At 38.5% G+C, this 17,458-nt stretch overlaps 1 protein-coding gene and 1 long non-coding RNA gene across 2 annotated transcripts in view; one reads left to right on the top strand and one right to left on the bottom strand.

The window, feature by feature from the left end:
* ptprga (protein tyrosine phosphatase receptor type Ga) overlaps positions 1 to 17,458 on the top strand; it is a 259,858-nt gene that overhangs the window by 54,161 nt on the left and 188,239 nt on the right. Inside the window, exon 2 of the mRNA XM_082156366.1 lies at positions 2,315 to 2,407. Coding sequence (XP_082012492.1) covers positions 2,315 to 2,407 — 93 coding nt within the window. The remainder of the gene's footprint in view (positions 1 to 2,314; positions 2,408 to 17,458) is intronic.
* LOC309488373 lies at positions 4,364 to 7,536 on the bottom strand. Its single transcript, XR_014202095.1, has 2 exons — positions 5,526 to 7,536; positions 4,364 to 4,509 (listed from the first exon to the last, which is right to left on the bottom strand). It is a non-coding gene; the product is annotated as an uncharacterized lncRNA (long non-coding RNA).

Here is a 17,458-nt window from a genome sequence, read left to right as displayed (position 1 = left end):
CCTAACCCTAAGTTCTTGATATTGGGTAATGTTTGTCCAACTTGAATGATATTTTTCCATCCATTCTTTAAACTCTCCATTTTGCTTTCCTAGAATGTCTCTCTCCGGCTATCTGTTTCCAGGTAGCCCCTTATGTGTCACAGAGCCCTGACAACTTTTCCCATAGCGGCTCTGTTAGGTTGGAACACTGTGCTTCTATTTGTTTAAGTCTTGAGCCGCAATTGGACAAGGTTCTCTTGTCCAATTATTTGGTTGTTTAAAGCATTCATGCTCCATTGTTGAAGACATCTGGAGTTGAGAAAGAGGCCCTAGGGTACAACGATGTGTAGTCACAGGTGTTTGTGTAATGATGTAAGAGCTGACGGGAAAGCTCTCCTTGAATCAAGTGAGTAAACAGCCAGAACTGGCAAAGTAGACACACTTGGAAGAGATCTCTGAAAGACATAAACCAAGAAGGCACGTATCTCAAAGAGGTTGACTCTGCTACTGATGTAGTCTCCTCAGAGCAGCTAAAGGGGCATCCCGAGTCTCTCCAAGAGTTACTCCCAGGAAGTAAGTTTTGGAGTGTTGGAGAGAGGGGGAGAGCTTCATTGATGAATGGAGGGGGACAAAGGGTGGGAGGGAATGATTGAGGGAAAGAGACTAGGAGCGTGAGTGACATATCGGGAGGATAGCGACTAAGCCTGGCATGCCGCATTGCATAATTACATTTTCTGTTCAAAGAATATCGGCAATCAATAATGTAATTCATAGAGAGGCCATAGCATACCCTCTCATTGGCATTCACTGCCATGCCCGAGCCGCTATCCTGAAGAATTAGAGCAGCGAAGAGCAGAAGGCAGTTTGTCATTGAAACAAAAAGTCACCCATTGTTCATATCAGAATATACTTACCCAGCATGCTTGGAGAGAGAGAGGGGCCTTGTAAATTGCATTATGTTTTGAGTGATGGCTTTTAGGCAGTGTGTCCTTGTTACCGTAGTGTGGTCAGCACATCGGCAGGCTTGCAAAAAAAAACAACAACAAAAAAACGTGGCCCGTTTCTCGTTACCATCTTGCTGTGATTTTAGTCCTTCCTTAGTCATTTTAGTGCTTTCTTCAGCTATTCTCTTCCTTCTCTTCTAGTAACTAATTTTTTGTGTCAGTCTAGATTTAAAATGGCAGTCAGCCCCAAGTCCTGCCATAGTGAGTTTTTAGAGTTTGGACGTGGACGACAGCTATGAGGCTGATCTCACGTCGTCTCTTCACCTTCCAGTGCATCCCCGACATCCCACAGCCAGGAGCCGAGGGGTTGAGATCGCCTCTGATAAACTCACACAGAGGCCACAGGGTGCTGGGATGTGTGCCATGCTTCCTAACCCCTCCAGCCCCTGTACCCAGTCAGAATAAATTCTCATTCAACACAGCCATATCTCTGGCATCCTTGACGACCAAGAGGTTTGGATTCCTGGTAGCACCCCAATCCTCTGGTGTTGTAATTTTACAGCTAATATGAGCCTTAGAGCCCTGAGCAAGTAGGCGAAGGGGTCTAGAACCCCTGTTGGGTTGAGTCTAGATTAGTTCGGCCTACCTGTGGGTCACAGTTGCCTTGGTGTCTCTGACGGAGCAGTGAAACAGCTCACCGTCTCTGGCTGCCAGCGCCTTGTCCGCAGCCTCTTTGCCTCTGTACTTAGCGCTTTAGCCTTCCACTCACCGGCCAATCAGGCCTTGTTTATTTATTTAGCCCCTCATACATGTTTAATGAGGGAGGGAAAACTGATCCCAGAGCAGACAGGCTGTAAATACCGCTGTGTGGGGGGGCTGTTTTTCTCTCTAATGGAGTAGAGTTTTTTGAGCCAGATTGGTTTATACAGGATTTAATGACTTGGTTCAGCCAGAGATCGCAGGCTGGTGTGTTACTTCTTTTGTGTGTGTGAGTGTATGAGGTTGAGTCTTGTGATTTGCTTGTGTGCCTCAGGTTTTAAACTGTAGTTTGACCCTCATGATTTGTGTATGCTTGTGTTCTCACTAGGGCTCTTATAGTCAACCGATATGGATTTTCAAATGACTTATTTCAATACAGTTAACTAGAGAGAGGGGTGTAGGGTAATACAATTTAATTATTATTGGGATACAGATATACACTGAACCAAAAAAAGATTTACGCAATATTTAGCACGCATGGTTAAAGATAAAAGAACTGAAATTCTCTTAGGAGATTTTGGAACTGACAGAAAGTTAAGACTTCTATTAATCAGCCAACAGATTCAAAGCCACACAGCTCACATTATCAGAGCACTTACTCTAAACACTTTCTCATTATTTTTCTGTTACAGCAATGGCTGAGTGGGAGAAAGCTGAGCATCATGACCGGTCAATTGGGGACAGGCACCGCAGAGCGGCCGAAGAGTCCTACTGGGCCTACTCAGGTGAGCAAACTACACTCACTCATACATAGAGACACTTCTGAAAGAGTCACATTTAAATGTCTCTTTTGTGACAGTCATTGTGTTCTGCTACCACTAAAACACATAAACGTCCTCTGATAGACAGCTGGTCTTTCATCCAGAGCTGTCCACCTCACCCCCAGAGGCCTCGCCTTAGGGTCTCCCCTGGCTTTTGCTTTCATGAATGCTTTGCTGTTGAGAAAGTGACTCATGTTGTCCCTCTGAGCAATATTTGAAGAAGAATAGCATTAATCTTTAACTGTGCCACCAAGCCCGCGGCAACCAATGATATTTATTTTATTTTAAATGCTTCCCCTTTTCCCTGCCGTGGGTTTCTGTTGTTTGCCAGTGTGACGGGTGGCCCCTTGCACAGATGTGGCCTACAACAAACACTTGGATACCTGCACTTTTGTGATCTTGTGGTCTTTATTGTATTTTTTGCTAACATCCACCATTTAATGTCCCACTAAGGTGCTGAAGCATCTTTCAGATGAGCAATTCATTGTGAATAGTCAATGCATTCAGGGCCAGAGTAGTGTTGGTAGTAAAGTCTTTTTGTATTAGGCGGTATGTGTATGCTTATATACTCTATTCAATTCTCTACTGAAAAGAGCTGAGATTGTAGTGTAAGAAGTCACAACCTTTATGTGTGTGTGTGTATGCATATATTATCACATCAAAGACACCTTCAGTCAAAGGATCTTGATGTTTTAGTGTTTTTATACATCTATTTTCAAGTGATAATTACAGTCTTACATTTAAATATTTCCTGTGGGCTGACATTTGTCGTCATTCTCTAGTGCACACGTTTGGATGAATGTCTATGTTGGCATTGTTTGCCTGTGTCAGGGACTCAGGGAAGCAAATGTAGTACTGTGGCTTGCTAAGCTGTAAGCTACTCTTGATGTAAAGTAGTTCAACTAGTCAAGCCACCCTTTTGAAAACGTGTGTAATTACAGGTAGTTACTAAAAATATTTGGCAACACTACAAGAAACCATTTAAAAAGAGGAACTTTCTTAAAAACAAAAACAGTGAGAATCTTGCACTGTACCACTAATTCTTGGAAAAATTAGCTTGTTACTGTAAAAGCTACACTAAGCTTCGGTCGTGCTACTGAAAAATAGCAGCAATAGTTCAAATTTTTTTTTTGTAATTAATGTTCTTTTTTATTTATTTACTTTTTGGTTGTTGCTATGAATTTCTTACAATATACCCTTCTTGCTTTGTCTAGAACTGTAGGTTAAACTATGTTAAACTAAACAATGAACTATGTTAAAAGCTTTCCCATCAACCCCTGCTGTTCAGAGACAGGAGATGCTCCGTGCGCTTCGGTCAGGGGTTTGATGGGGTGGGTCACTGGGGCATCTGTGTAGTTTGCCCGCTGTGTCGTGAGATTTCTCTGGCATCAGCCTGTGTGCGGAGAAAGGGAGAGAGCGCATGCTATTTTTAGTCAGGCAATAGTCACAAGTACAGGCAATTAGTACATTCTAATTAGCAAGTTTTAATCAGTAACCTGGTGAAAAGAAGAGAACATGATGCCACATTATGAGGAAACTAGATAATTCAGAAATAGACAACAATTAAAAATGTTACCGAAGAGAACCGAAAACCTCCTACAGTGGCATTTGAGTCAATGACATGCCGCTCATTTTTTGTTCCTATCAATTGATTTATTCAGAAAATAAATTAAAAAGAATTTCATACATATGGTGGCTTGAATACACACCTCTTCTATGATGAGAATGTGTTCAATTTCTTAATTAAAATAAAAAAATTTGGGGAGAGACTGTGTCAAGGTTGGCAAGTCTCTCAAAATATTTGATAATTTTGCCTTTTTAATGCCAATGCAAGGCTAGTTTAAAATGTCATATGGTGTGACTTGTGATGTAGGCCTAATGATATTTAAAAATTATTAATTCAGAATATTTGTAAAACAATAACTTTTTACAATGGTAAATGTATTAAAAAAAATTTTTTAAATAATGATTAAGATGTGTATAAAAAATAAAATAAAACATTTCTTAAAGATGTTTCTTTTCCCCAAAACCATATGAAAGTTTAGATTTTTTTTTTAAAAGAAATTCTTTATCATAGACCAGGGGTTCCCAGACTTTTCCATGACAAGGCCCCCCAAATACCACTAGGTTCTGGCCAAGGCCCCCCTTTTGCAGGTGTTATTGAACCCATCGACAATACTATGGCAAATGTAGAAATAAATAAATAAAACATCTAGGTGAACATCAGATTATGTGATGGTGTTTGATACCAGCCAATCAGAAAGATTATAGAGATTAACCTATTACAATTTTCAAGGCCAATTCCGATTTGTCATTGAGTTTGACCTGCCAATACAGATTTTAGCCGATTCTGATAAAATTTTTTCTAACTACTTTACAGCACACACAAATATTTATTTTCTATATATATATTTTTTATAAAACACCACTTTTATCCAAACTGATTAATAAAAACAAGTTTAAATGGGTACATTTTCTATAAATATTTTTGAGTCTTCATTTTCTTGAAGCATACTGAAGTTCTTGTTAAAACACACTATACATGCAAATTATGTGCATTTTTGGTACTTTTTGTGTGAAATCATATTTATTTTGTCCATCAAAAGTGTGCTTTCACTTTAATTGAGCATGAGCAGCGCAGCAAAAATAGACCCGGCGCCGGAACCCTCCGCTTCACTACTGCTCACAGCACGCGACGCTCCTGCTCGCGGTGTGAATGCACTCACTGAACATGCACGGCGAAAAAAATGTGCGCTACTCACGCGCCGCTCGCGGTCTGAAACGGCCGTAATTCACAAGGTTTCCTACATGTGCGTTCTGTGTGCACGTGTGATGCTGATGTTACGCGATGTTAATCATGCGGCGCCCGAGTGCATTTGAATCGGCATTATGTCAGACTGAAAATCACGTGAAAATCGGCCAATTCTGGTCACTAGCCGATCAATCAGTTCATCTCTAAAAGATTAGCATTAAAAGTATAATGTTCAGATGCTATGCAACAAATTATTAAAATGTTATTTTATAACAATACTCATATTAACAAATTTTTTTTCCAACTTGCTGCGGCCCCCCGTTTGAAAACCCCTGTCATAGACACTCCATGTCACTCACAAATTAGTTCAGACCAGGGCTGTCACAATACCTAAATTTATTCATTGGGTCTGGCTTGAGTCTGTATTCTTGATACTGTATAAAATACCAGTATCACATTTTTTTCTCATATCGACTTGGTACAGAAGTACTGGCATTTTTGATATCCCTAGTTCAGACGATCTTACAAATCCCTGTTTTGCTAATGGCAATATTTTTTTTTATAAACACAAATCAATGCAACTGTAGACCGAGTCAGCATGTGTTCTTGAGTCAAATCTGCCCGTGGGTTTCTTACGCACATCAAGGGTCCTAGAGTGTTAAGCCTTAAAAACTGTGATTGCATGGCAAGATATCGTAAAGTGCATGTTTACACTCACCCGTATGTATTTATATCTCCACACATGTTTTCTGGTGGTTGTGCGTTCATGTTTTCAAGCACGTACTGCCCTGAATTCCTTTGGTCGCTGAACACCTATCGCTTCTTGTGAGCAGAATGTTGTTGACGAGCACAGATGACTTTGTCCTGCAGGCAGATTTAATGAACTCGGCAGATGATCCTCACTCTGAGAGCGGCTCGTCGTCCTGTCGAGTGGCTTTACTCTGTTCGCGCCTTGTAAAGCTGCCGCGCTCGTACCCTCCGGTTACTCATCATTCTCGGTTTGCCCAGTTACAAAGCCCTTGCCGTTTTTGCATCAAGCTCCATTATCAGTTTATTTATTGCTCCCTAAAGAGCCCTGGAAATTATGCTTGATCAAACAAAACCCCTAACAACATGTCTCACGACTTCTCTGGGCTACAGGGCCCACTGGGCCAAATTTAGCTCGGGCAGATTACACTTAAATATCGTTAGTTTCTCACATATTTCAATGTGGAATTGATGTTAACAGAACACCTCAAGGCATATCTTCACTGTTATTGTGGTCCAATTGAGTTTCTTTGTGGATGGGGCTTTGGCAAAGATCGTCATTGTTTTTCTGGCATCTATAACAAAAATGTAGTGAAAGTCACCATATCTCTTTAAAATTGTATCATTTATAAAGCTTTCATTGATTATACATTGCCAAACACTCTCATGGTGAAGTATTGTGTAATAATCTCAACATCAATAATGTGCTGTTAAACATACCCACAAACCGGCAGATTTACATTTATTTGATGTTTAAATAGCGCAGTGGTGAGCGATGTTGAAATCCAGTCCAAAAACCATGCAAGTTCTGTTTCGAGATGCATTACGCATTGTAATTTAAAGCACTTAAGCAGTCGCATGTTGGCAGTGAAGCACTATTATCTTTAAGGCATCTAAATTGAAAAGCCTCTCACAAAAATGTGCTAGATTTGGATTGTAAACAAAACAAGCATCTCTGAATGATTAATGAACTTGGAGAAGCTGCTCTCTGGCTAAGCATGGTATCAAAAACATTGTAAGAAGATCAATATCGTCTTCCAGGAAGCGTGTGCCAGACCCCAAAATACATTTTCTGTATGACCGTTCTTGACAGACACTTATCAAATGTTCAATGCAGGGCTGCAGTAGCGTTATGATCTCTGCTTGCTAACCTCTGTCTATTCGATGGATATTAATTTTAAAGCCTTTGTGTTATCAGCAGTGCTTCCTTTAATAGGTTTTAATTTAAAGGACGGAAAATGTACTGCTCCTTTCTTTTCATGACAACCCACATAAGGTAATTTCATCCCCAGATGCCACCTTTGAATGAACAGCTTACAGCTACGAAACTCTATAGAAGGCGGTATGAAGATGGAATTTGATATGGTACCTCTGCTGTGCCACTTCTGATTGTTAAAAAGGCCATCAATTGGTCAATGCTTTCACGTCTCATAATTTGCTTGCATAAGTTTAGTGCGTAGATATTTCGAGCTGTAAATTTACACTTAAAGGAGCTGTTTGTGCAAAAATGAAAATTCTGTTATTCACTCACCTTCATGTCCTTCCGAACCTTAATGCATTTCATTATTCTACAGAACAATATATATATATATATATATATATATATATATATATATATATATATATATATATATATATATATATATATATATATATATATATATATGGCCATACACTGAAAGTCAATGGTTTTCACTTTTATTATGGACAAAAACAGTTGAAATTGCCTATACTTCAAATTATCTTCTTTTTCCGTGTGACATTCATAGTCAAATCTCTATTTGAACGATTGTTTGTTAACAGACAGTGCATCTTGTTAGTCTCCCAGATCTTCTGTTCACCTCTCCGCAGGCCTTCATCGTCATCATCTACCCCCTTCCCATCATTCTCTATTAGCTCTGAGCTCAACGCTGCCAGCTTTTGTTTAGCAATGTTGGCAACCTGGACACAGATGTTGACCCGCTCCAGATGTTGTGCAGAGCACAGCAGGTCGACCCTCATGTTTGCTATTTACACTTAATCAGACAGACAAAGTACTTCCTGTGGTGTATGTGTGAATGCAGTATGCAGTTTGTACTGTAACACATTTAAATGAGTACTACACAAGTAACTCCCACTATAAAATATTACATTTAAAGAAACTCATAATTAAAAGTCTACTACATAGTTCACATTTAAAGGTGTGATACTTATCTCCCGCTATAAAAATGCTACTTTTAAAGAAACTAATAGTATTTTTGAGAAAAGCCAGGTTTTTGTACATGCGGCGGGCCGTGTTGAGATCACATGACCTGCCGAATACTACTCACTTCCATCTTGATACACACGTATTGTTGTACATTTTTGTCACAATAAATTATGTGAATCATGTGTGACCAATATGTCTGTAAATAGGATAGGTCAACTGGAAACGTTTATTTGCGATGTCTCCTCCACATCAATAGGTGTCAATGCCATTTCCAAATCATAAACACAGCATACAAGCTGTGTCTGACATCGCATACTGTCTGGGTTTGTACTAGATTAGAATAAGAACTTACTTCACGTACATAAAAAATAAAAATAAAAATAAATGTTCTTTGTAGTTTAGCTAATCCGGATGTACTACATCTGCCATGTTGTAATCGTCATGTAACAACTCCTCATCTGTGTCCTCATGGTATAGTTAAGCGTTCATCAGATCACTACTCTTTTCACATACTGTTTATCTCCTACCATACAGTTGGGAAGTAGGGATATTCAGACGCAGGGAAAGTATTACAGGAATTTCGTACCTTTTATATCAATTAAATTTTTCTTAATTAGAAGCCTTACATTTTAAATCTGAGAAAATCTGATTGGTTTGATTTGTTATTGAGAAGAAAGGGATTGTTTGTCATTTTACAACTGACTTCCAATCTCTCTACCTCTCTTGATTCTCCGCGAACTGGTGCCGAGTAAACTAAATGTAAATAGAGACTCTCCCCAAAACCTAATCCATTGTTTGCCTGATCTTCCTTTTTTCTTTTTTTCTTTTTCTTTTTTCAATGAACTTTCTTCTCTGACAGCTTTTGTGCTTTGAGACTGCCGCAGTAAATGGCGTGCTGTGTTAACTTTTGTCATTCTTTGAGTTATTTTGACAGGGGTATTTTTCATCAGTTAGACCGCTAATTAGATGAGGACAGACGCATTGATGAGAGGCGGAGGGAAGAATTCATAATGCCCTCGTTTTCCCTCTTCTTAAAGCGGGTAATTATGGGTGGGTCTGCAGGCAGAGGGAGCTGGCAGACCCCACTACAGCTGGATGTGCTCTGAGCTAGCCAGACCAGAGCCGTACCTGACTGAGCATGCTAATGAGAAACACTCTCCCTCGCACTCAGTTTTCTTTAATTCTCACTTTTTTCTTCAACAGGAAACAAGATCTCACAAAGAGTTTTTTGCTCCCATTCAACTGTAGTCGTTCTGTCATACTTTGCTATGTATGCTAACCTTTGCATAGCATATTTCCTGTCTGTTTCTCTCTCTCCCTCTCTAACTCCTGTTCTTCTGAAAAAAAAAAACTTCCTTGCTCTCATTCGTCTGTCTTTCACATGCTATGACTTTCAAACTTTCAAAACAAGGTCATTATATTTATTTTTTGAGTTTCTTCTTGCTCTCATTCAACGGTGCTACGTCTTGCATGCTATACTAACGTTGCTAACATTGGCTTATTTTCTAATAACGTTTATTTTTCTCTGGGTGAATTTCGATTGTGTTTTGTGCCCATGAAGGGCACTGTGGGACGAGGACGCTACTGAGGGTTATTCCAAACAAAAGTGAGCTACTGAATCCCTTCGAGAAGGGTCCTTCCACAAGGGCATTAACAAAGTATGCATACAACCGTAATCTCAAGGAAATACTTCCAAAAATAGAAAAGGCACCCGTTTTAAAAATGACTCGGTAACTGTTTATTTTGGGACACTTTTATAAAGGGATTCTAGAAGTGAAAGCAACTGCTACAGAAAGCGAGAGATGAGTTGGAGGGGTGATGTGGTTTTATATATTAATCAATAATTGGTTTGAATGTGCTGATCTGTTGAATCTGGCAACAGTGAGTAACATGAGATCCATTAGAAGATCTGCTTTAATAAAATGAGCCGGCAGGGCATACTGGAGAGTCCATCACAGGCCTGCGCTAGCGCTGCCGCACGTCACTCGATGGACCTGCTGTTATTGTGCAATTTACGGCACAGCCAATAACAGTCCTGTAATGGATTATGACATGGTGCAGTTTGAGTTATCCTCCCATTGTAGAACCCTGACCCAGAGGCACATTTCATCTGAGCTCCGTCCCAAGGTGCACTGTATGTGTGTGTGTGGAGGAGGAGGCAAGTGACCGATTCAGATGAAGCATTCAGGTCAAACTGTGAGCAGAGTTTGCTCGTGTGGGATGCTGGATCATCCATGTCGGCTTTAAATCTCATCACAGGGCGAAATATACTCTACTGAGGTACTCTAGCATTCAAAATGATCTGTTTCTTGAACACAAAAATCTGCATAGTGGAATGATTTCTGAAGAATCATGTGACTGAAGCCTGGACTGATGATGATACAAATTCATCATCACAGGTTTAAAATATGCTGAAACAGAAAAGTTCTAGTTATTTGGATAGTTATAAAGATAAATTATAAAAAGTGTTATTTGTAATAATATTTCACAATATTTCTGTATTTTGATCAAATAAATACAGCCTCAGTAACTTATTTTTTACAAATTTAAATCTTTACAACCCCATACTTTTGAACAGTATACGTGAACAAAAACACATTTAGTGACTCAAGTTTGAACATCTTTGCATTCTGAAACATATCAGATAATTTGTGTTCTGAAACATATCACTTTTTGTATTTGAAACACAAATAAATGTTCTTAGCATTGCCACAAGTTGCGCTAACAGAACATAGAATGTAATCTTCTAAATGATTACCTGTATTACCTTAATTATTTAAGGTTTAAATGCACACATTTGAAGGTAACTCTATCGCCCCCTTGAGGATGGAGGATTACTGTTAGAGGAACATAAGAGTGAGAACTACATTGGCCCCACATCACATCTGCATTTGCATAATGCATACTTGCATACATTATGTCTCCCTTATGCTGAAAAAAGAAGAAGATAAATCTGTTACTCACTCTCTGATTTGTATAACTGCTTGGCAACTCATTTGTTTGTTCTGGTTGTTTTACTATCCCCCTTTCCTCCCATCTCTTCCACCATTGTCTTTCGTTATGAATCCACGTCTGGGTTTTAAAGGCCAGCTCTGTGTGTTTGGAAGTGCAGAGTGGCTGATATATCCAGAATGTAAATATCAAACCCTCCTCCTTCACTACACGCACACACCTGACTGGTGAAACACACCGACATGTTGCTGTTTCTGTCAGTGCTAGGCAAACAGACCCAGGGCTGTGTTAGTATTCAGGAGAGAGCAGAAAGACGGATCGAGAGAGGGAGAGAAAAGGAGAGCGGTGAAGGGGAAATGTTGTAGTATTTACAGAGCTGAGGCTCATCTCCTGTGGCCTATGCACGACTTCAGCCTGGTGAGGACGTCATATTAGCCAAGCTATTTGAGTTTCATTTGAAGAAATCTCTAAAGTTAAACAAATGAGCACGTTTTTACCAACAAAAAAAAACATGCAATCATCTCCTGTGGTTTATGTGGTCTTGTACCATTTATAATCTTGTCTCGGCTTGATTGAACAACTTCAATCAGTAATTCCTGTATTCGTTCACGGCGAGAACAGTAGTTCAAGGGATTCTCTCTTGCAATTAGTGATGAGAGAATTTTTTATTTTTTTTACTTTCAATCGATTGAATCAACTTTGAATCAAAATGATTTAGTAGCTGCGTTTACATGGACCCTAATAATCCATTTGTAATCTGACTAGTAGCACAGTCGGAATAAAAAAGTCGGTAACACTTTATTTTCATAGTCCACTTTAGACATTCTACTAACTATAAGTAACTTTGCAGCTACATGTCAACTAACTGTCATTATAGACTGTCAACTTAATATTTGCTAACACTTTATTTTGTTGGTCCCCTAACAGATATTCTACTGACTATAAGTAACTTGGCAACTGTAAGTCAACATATTCTACTAACACGAACCCTAACACTTAACCATAACCTAACAGTCTGCTGACAGTCTACTACAGTCTACTAATACTCTAATGAGAGTTAGTTGACATGTAGTTGCACAGTTACTTGTAGTTAGTAGAATGTTTAAAGTGGACTATCAAAATAAAGTGGAACCAAAAAGTCACATGGCCAATTGTAAGTGGTAAGTTTAAACCATTTCTAATCTGTTTGATAGGACATGTAAACACTTGATCAGAATTAAAACCGAAAGTTTTGCACATGTGCAATAACGTACAGATGGTGTAATGAGGTGTGACGCCTTGAATGAGCTGTTGTTGTTGAATATTGTGTCATAAATGACTGTCATGTCAATCTAAAATTCTCCTTCCACTTATCGTCTGTGAAGTGCAGCAGGACAATGTCATCCGGCGCCTTGTTTTGGACTCGGGAAAGGGTGTTTTTACTGCTTGATAAATATAATTAGCACGGCACAAAGCTTCATGCGCTCATAGTCTCCTAATTAGGACCTAAAATAGATAAATATAAAGTCTGCTTTTTAAAACAAAGAAAAGAAGGTGGTAGGTTGATGGTTAGTATGTGCCAATATCAGGAAACTGCGCGCATGTGAAAATATTAAATCAGATTTGAAGCTTGTGACATATAAACACGCACACCAACCTGATCATTTATTTAGTGTTCATGTAAACACTATGTTCAGATTAATCAATCAATGGCTCGAAACGTCACACATTGGTGATGCATTCTGGTCAGAGGAGAGTAAATGCAACCAAAGCTCAGCCAAAACACGCATAAAAGCACCTTTTACAAACCAATAACAAATGTTTTATTAAAGTGCAATCTATTAAATGCAATTAACAAGTCATCTAATATCAATAAATATGAAGTGTCTGTTTAATATGTATTATTTTACTGAATTTTAGGAGCTTGGTTACTCAGGCCAACAAGAGGCCAACTCTTCAATAACATTTTTAAACATGGCATTAAAAATGTCTTCAACTTAATCAAACTGATCCAAGATCAAGTAAAAAACATATAGACACTGGTTCATTGGTTCACAGCGGTTCACAGAGATCATCGTCCCCTAGTGACGAACCATTGAAATTTTGAAACGTTTCGAAACAGTTATGATGTTACGAAGCCTCGCTTACTGAAATCACATGACTTTGTCAGCGTGATACGCACTCCGAATCACTGGTTCGAAACAAATGATTCACAAAGTTTCCGAAGCTTCACTAGGCGTGTTTCGAAAGCACCCATCACTACTTGCAATTACTACAAAACCTGCCCACCAACAAACATGCCACATCACAGAATTTCACTTCTTTCAAGAACATGTTTGAACTTCCTAAGTAATGGAATCCAGCTCAAGCTAGCGGAACAAAGGTGTTAAGTGTATTTAGTGTGGGCGAGTTATTTCTTTAAATACTGTTAGCTGAGGAGCAGTTTAATGACTCGGAGACGGAAACAAAGATGAATGAGCGGGATGAAGAAAAGGACCGATAAAAATAGAGGGAGGGAAAGAGAACGAGATTGTTCACAGAATTTATCAGAAGCCTGCGCTCCGCCTCTTTAGCTGAGGATTAAGAAGTCGACTTTAATGAGAGTAAACGGCTCTCACGAGTGTTTGTGGGAGAGGTGTGTGTCCCTCAATGAATACTGAATGGACCGGCATGTTCGTCCCTGAGCTGCTGTGTGTCGGGTCTCGGGTGGGGGTGGACAAGCAATATTCTCCTCTACTATAAAACAAGCAAATGGATTAGCTCGAATTGATTAAAGTTTATTTAAAGCATGAGTACAAGTGGCAATATTTCATAAGCGTTTATGCGATATTACCACACGGTGAGGCGCGTGTGTCAACAGAGATGCTGGATTCACTATTTCAGACTTTATGTATATTGCATATAACATTAATGAATCACATTATATAAAATGATAAGTGTTATATAATGTGAAGCAGCTGCTTCTGTGTTGATGCCACAAATATGTATATCAAATTGATAACTTTTTTTTTCTTTTTCAGAATGTTCAGAAAACTATCTATTATTTGTAAATATGCGATTTATTTATTGATTATTGGAAGAGTAAGAGTAAAATAAGTATGTCATTCAATTACATGATAAAAAAGTTGCCTGGCCTATTTTGACACATTGCATTTAGTTATTTAAACGTTAACATGTACAGTACTGGTCCAGTAATGTACAGTAAGTTTGGAATAATTCCTATTTTTTAATGAAAGAAGTATCTTATGATCACCAAGGCTAAATTTATTTGATCAAAAATACTGTAAAATGTGAGATACTTTTACGATTACATTTTTTTTCTATTTGAATATATTTTAAAAGGTAACTTATTTATTTGATGGCAAAGCTGTGATTTTCAGATCCCATTGCTTCAGTCATCATGTATCACTTGGTCCTTCAGAAATCACACACACACACACACACACACACACACACACACACACACACACACACACACACACACACACACACACACACACACACACACACACACACACACACACACACACACACACACACACACACACACACACACACACATATATATTATATATATTATATATATTATTATTATTATTATTAATTTCTTTTTTCTTTTCTTTTTCTGCTGTTTTTATGTATTTGTTTGCATCTCTTTGAATATTGTCTGATGGAGCACGAAACCACCCTGCATCCCTCAGGTCATGTTGTTGTTGTTTAGACGAACCGCACTCATGAGAGTTTGTGAGTGTGTATTTGCACATATCCATTATTCACCAGCAGGCTCCGTGCATGTACAGTCATCTCTTCAGGGTATTATGGGTGCTCAGGGTTCCACACGAGATGGCCCTTGAAGAATGTTCCTGGGAGTTCTCGGCAGAATCCTGTGATGAATTGCTTCTCTGGCCACACGTGAGGACTTTTCGATCGTCCTTGTCCTCTCATGAGCACTGACAGAGGACTGCGTCGTGTGCGCTGCGCTCCCCTGCTGCCCTTCTTCATTTCATTGGCATTAATTCATTTCATTGAAATTTCTTCTGTAGAAATTTGAAGTAGGCCTATCTGAATCATGGAGGTCTTGTGCTTCTGTCTTGAGATGCATGAGGAGAAAGATAGAGATAAAACCAGTTTGGTGAATGGCTTGAAGGCATTTGACACCACGGCCATGTGGAAAATGAGCTCTGGCTGGGAGAGGTAATGACTCACAGAAGAGAAGAGCTTGTTTCTGTTTGCCATGCCCTCCTGGACACACACACACACGCACGCACGCACGCACGCACGCACGCACGCGCACACACATAGATAGAGAACTTGATTCTCTCACAGGATATGTACAGGTACCACACCATAACATATTCTAACTTGTGTGTGTGTGTTTGTGTCTGTGGAGAAACACTTGTACCTGGTTGTTTCTTCAATTTACAGTCATTTAATAAAAAAAATAAAAAAAATAAAAAAATCTTTTTGTTATATAAAGATCATTAAAATTGACCTTTTTTATTCATGGGTTTCATTCGGTCCCTTTCCACAGGTGTATACAATCAAGCACCTAGATTATGAATGCAGACTGCATTGTGCTTGATTAATACACCTGTGGAAAGGGACCGGATGAAATCCATGAATATGCTGCAATAATTTATTTAGCTACTTTTGTATAGATGATTATTGTTTTACCCAGATTTTCAATCTTAAACTATGAAAACTCTTTATACAAATATAAATTATTTATTTATTTATTATTTATTATATGCAAATGTTATAAAATTTGGGATCAATATTAAGATTGTTTTAATGTTTTTAAAGAAGTTTTGCTCACCAAAATGGAATTGATTTGATTAAAAATATCTTCTTTTTCTTCTTCTTCTTTGAAAACTTTAAAAATAGCATTTATATGAAATAGAAACTGGTATAACATGTATACTTTTTTTTTTTTTTTTTTATACAACTGTCCCTCACCCTCAGTCCCAAGCATCATTTCCACCATAAACCTGAAGCCTTTGTCCTAATACTTTTTTTTCTCTCCAAATGTTAGTGTAACATGTTTATCCATGGAAACGACAGTGAGCTTGAGATTAAATATGAGATTTGATGTGTGAAGAAAACCTTCTACTACTAAGTCTACTTTTGTTATGCGTGATTTAAAGCTGGAATTTTGTCAGATTATGCAAAATGTTTGAAAATATTAGCCTGTGTATTTAGAATGCATAAAATGCTAGTTGTCAAATGAGCCTCAGCATAACAAAAAGTTCAGCTATTTTCTTCCAAAATGTTGTTTTTCATCACATTCTCAGAATGTCTCTCAGATCCAGCCAGCCTTTCACCTTGCATGAGAGCCAAATGATAACACAACTGACTGGAGGCAGGTTTTTGTTGTTCAGGACCATCTTTACTTTGGTGGAAAGGTGTGGATTGGGGCCAGATTTGGCACCAGCTCTAGCACCTCACCATGCTGGTGCAAAAAAAAGTAATGGTTTTGGAAAAGTGGTAAAGAAAATGAGAAACCACAAACATTGTGTCTCATATAGGTCTCTTTCAGCGGCTTTCCGGATGTGAGATAGAGAAACGGCTGCATTCACATTCATGTCATTTTCATTTGCAATGAAACATTACCCTTCAGTTCAGCTCTACCTTTTTTTCATGAATCTTGTGACCGATTCTTCTGAGTAATGCAATTTGAAAATGTAGCGGACAGTTTCTAGGTACATACAAAGTCGAGCAGCTGAGGTTAGATAAGTATTTAAGGACAAGAAGATATCCGTACTGTACAAGCAAGGACGAGAGTCAGTGGCGACATTAAAGCATTTTGCAGAAATGCACGCAAATTCTCATTCATCTACGACTGACATTCAACTGTGGCTATTTTCTCTGGGAGACGAGTGAAATGCTGCTTTATTAATTGCTCTTGAAATATTAAAAGGCTCTATCATGCATGAAATATTCATTAATTTTAGCTGAGATCATCTCGGCTAAATATTTCCTTGTATTGTTGTACATCGGGGGTGAGGGATGTGGCGTGGGAAGGAAAAGACAGCGGAGTAAACAGAGACGCCGGCCCTGAGTGATAAAGACCCAGCATTCATCTCTCCGCCATCCATCCATCTCTCTCTCTCTCTCTCTCTCTCAGCTTCTTGTGAGCGTTATTAATCTGAATGCTTGATTCATACCAAACTTTGTGTGTGTTTAAAAAATCCAATATTTGAGGTTGGCAAGTAATTACTCGTCTGCAACTGGGGAAAGATTTACCAAAAATTTCAGAACAAGAACTTTTTACAAGAATGCATGTTTTAATATTGATCTATTATTTTCTATGAATATTGATCTATCAATATTGATTAGTTAAAGAAGGTGGAAAAGTTATAAAATATTTTTCAATAGTAGAAACTAGATTTTTATGTTT

The sequence above is a fragment of the Leuciscus leuciscus genome (assembly GCF_965113295.1).
Source record: "Leuciscus leuciscus genome assembly, chromosome: 23".
Classification (NCBI taxonomy): domain Eukaryota; kingdom Metazoa; phylum Chordata; class Actinopteri; order Cypriniformes; family Leuciscidae; genus Leuciscus; species Leuciscus leuciscus.
The sequence above is the reverse complement of the archived record's forward strand: the minus strand, read 5'-3'. Positions and strand labels throughout refer to the sequence as shown.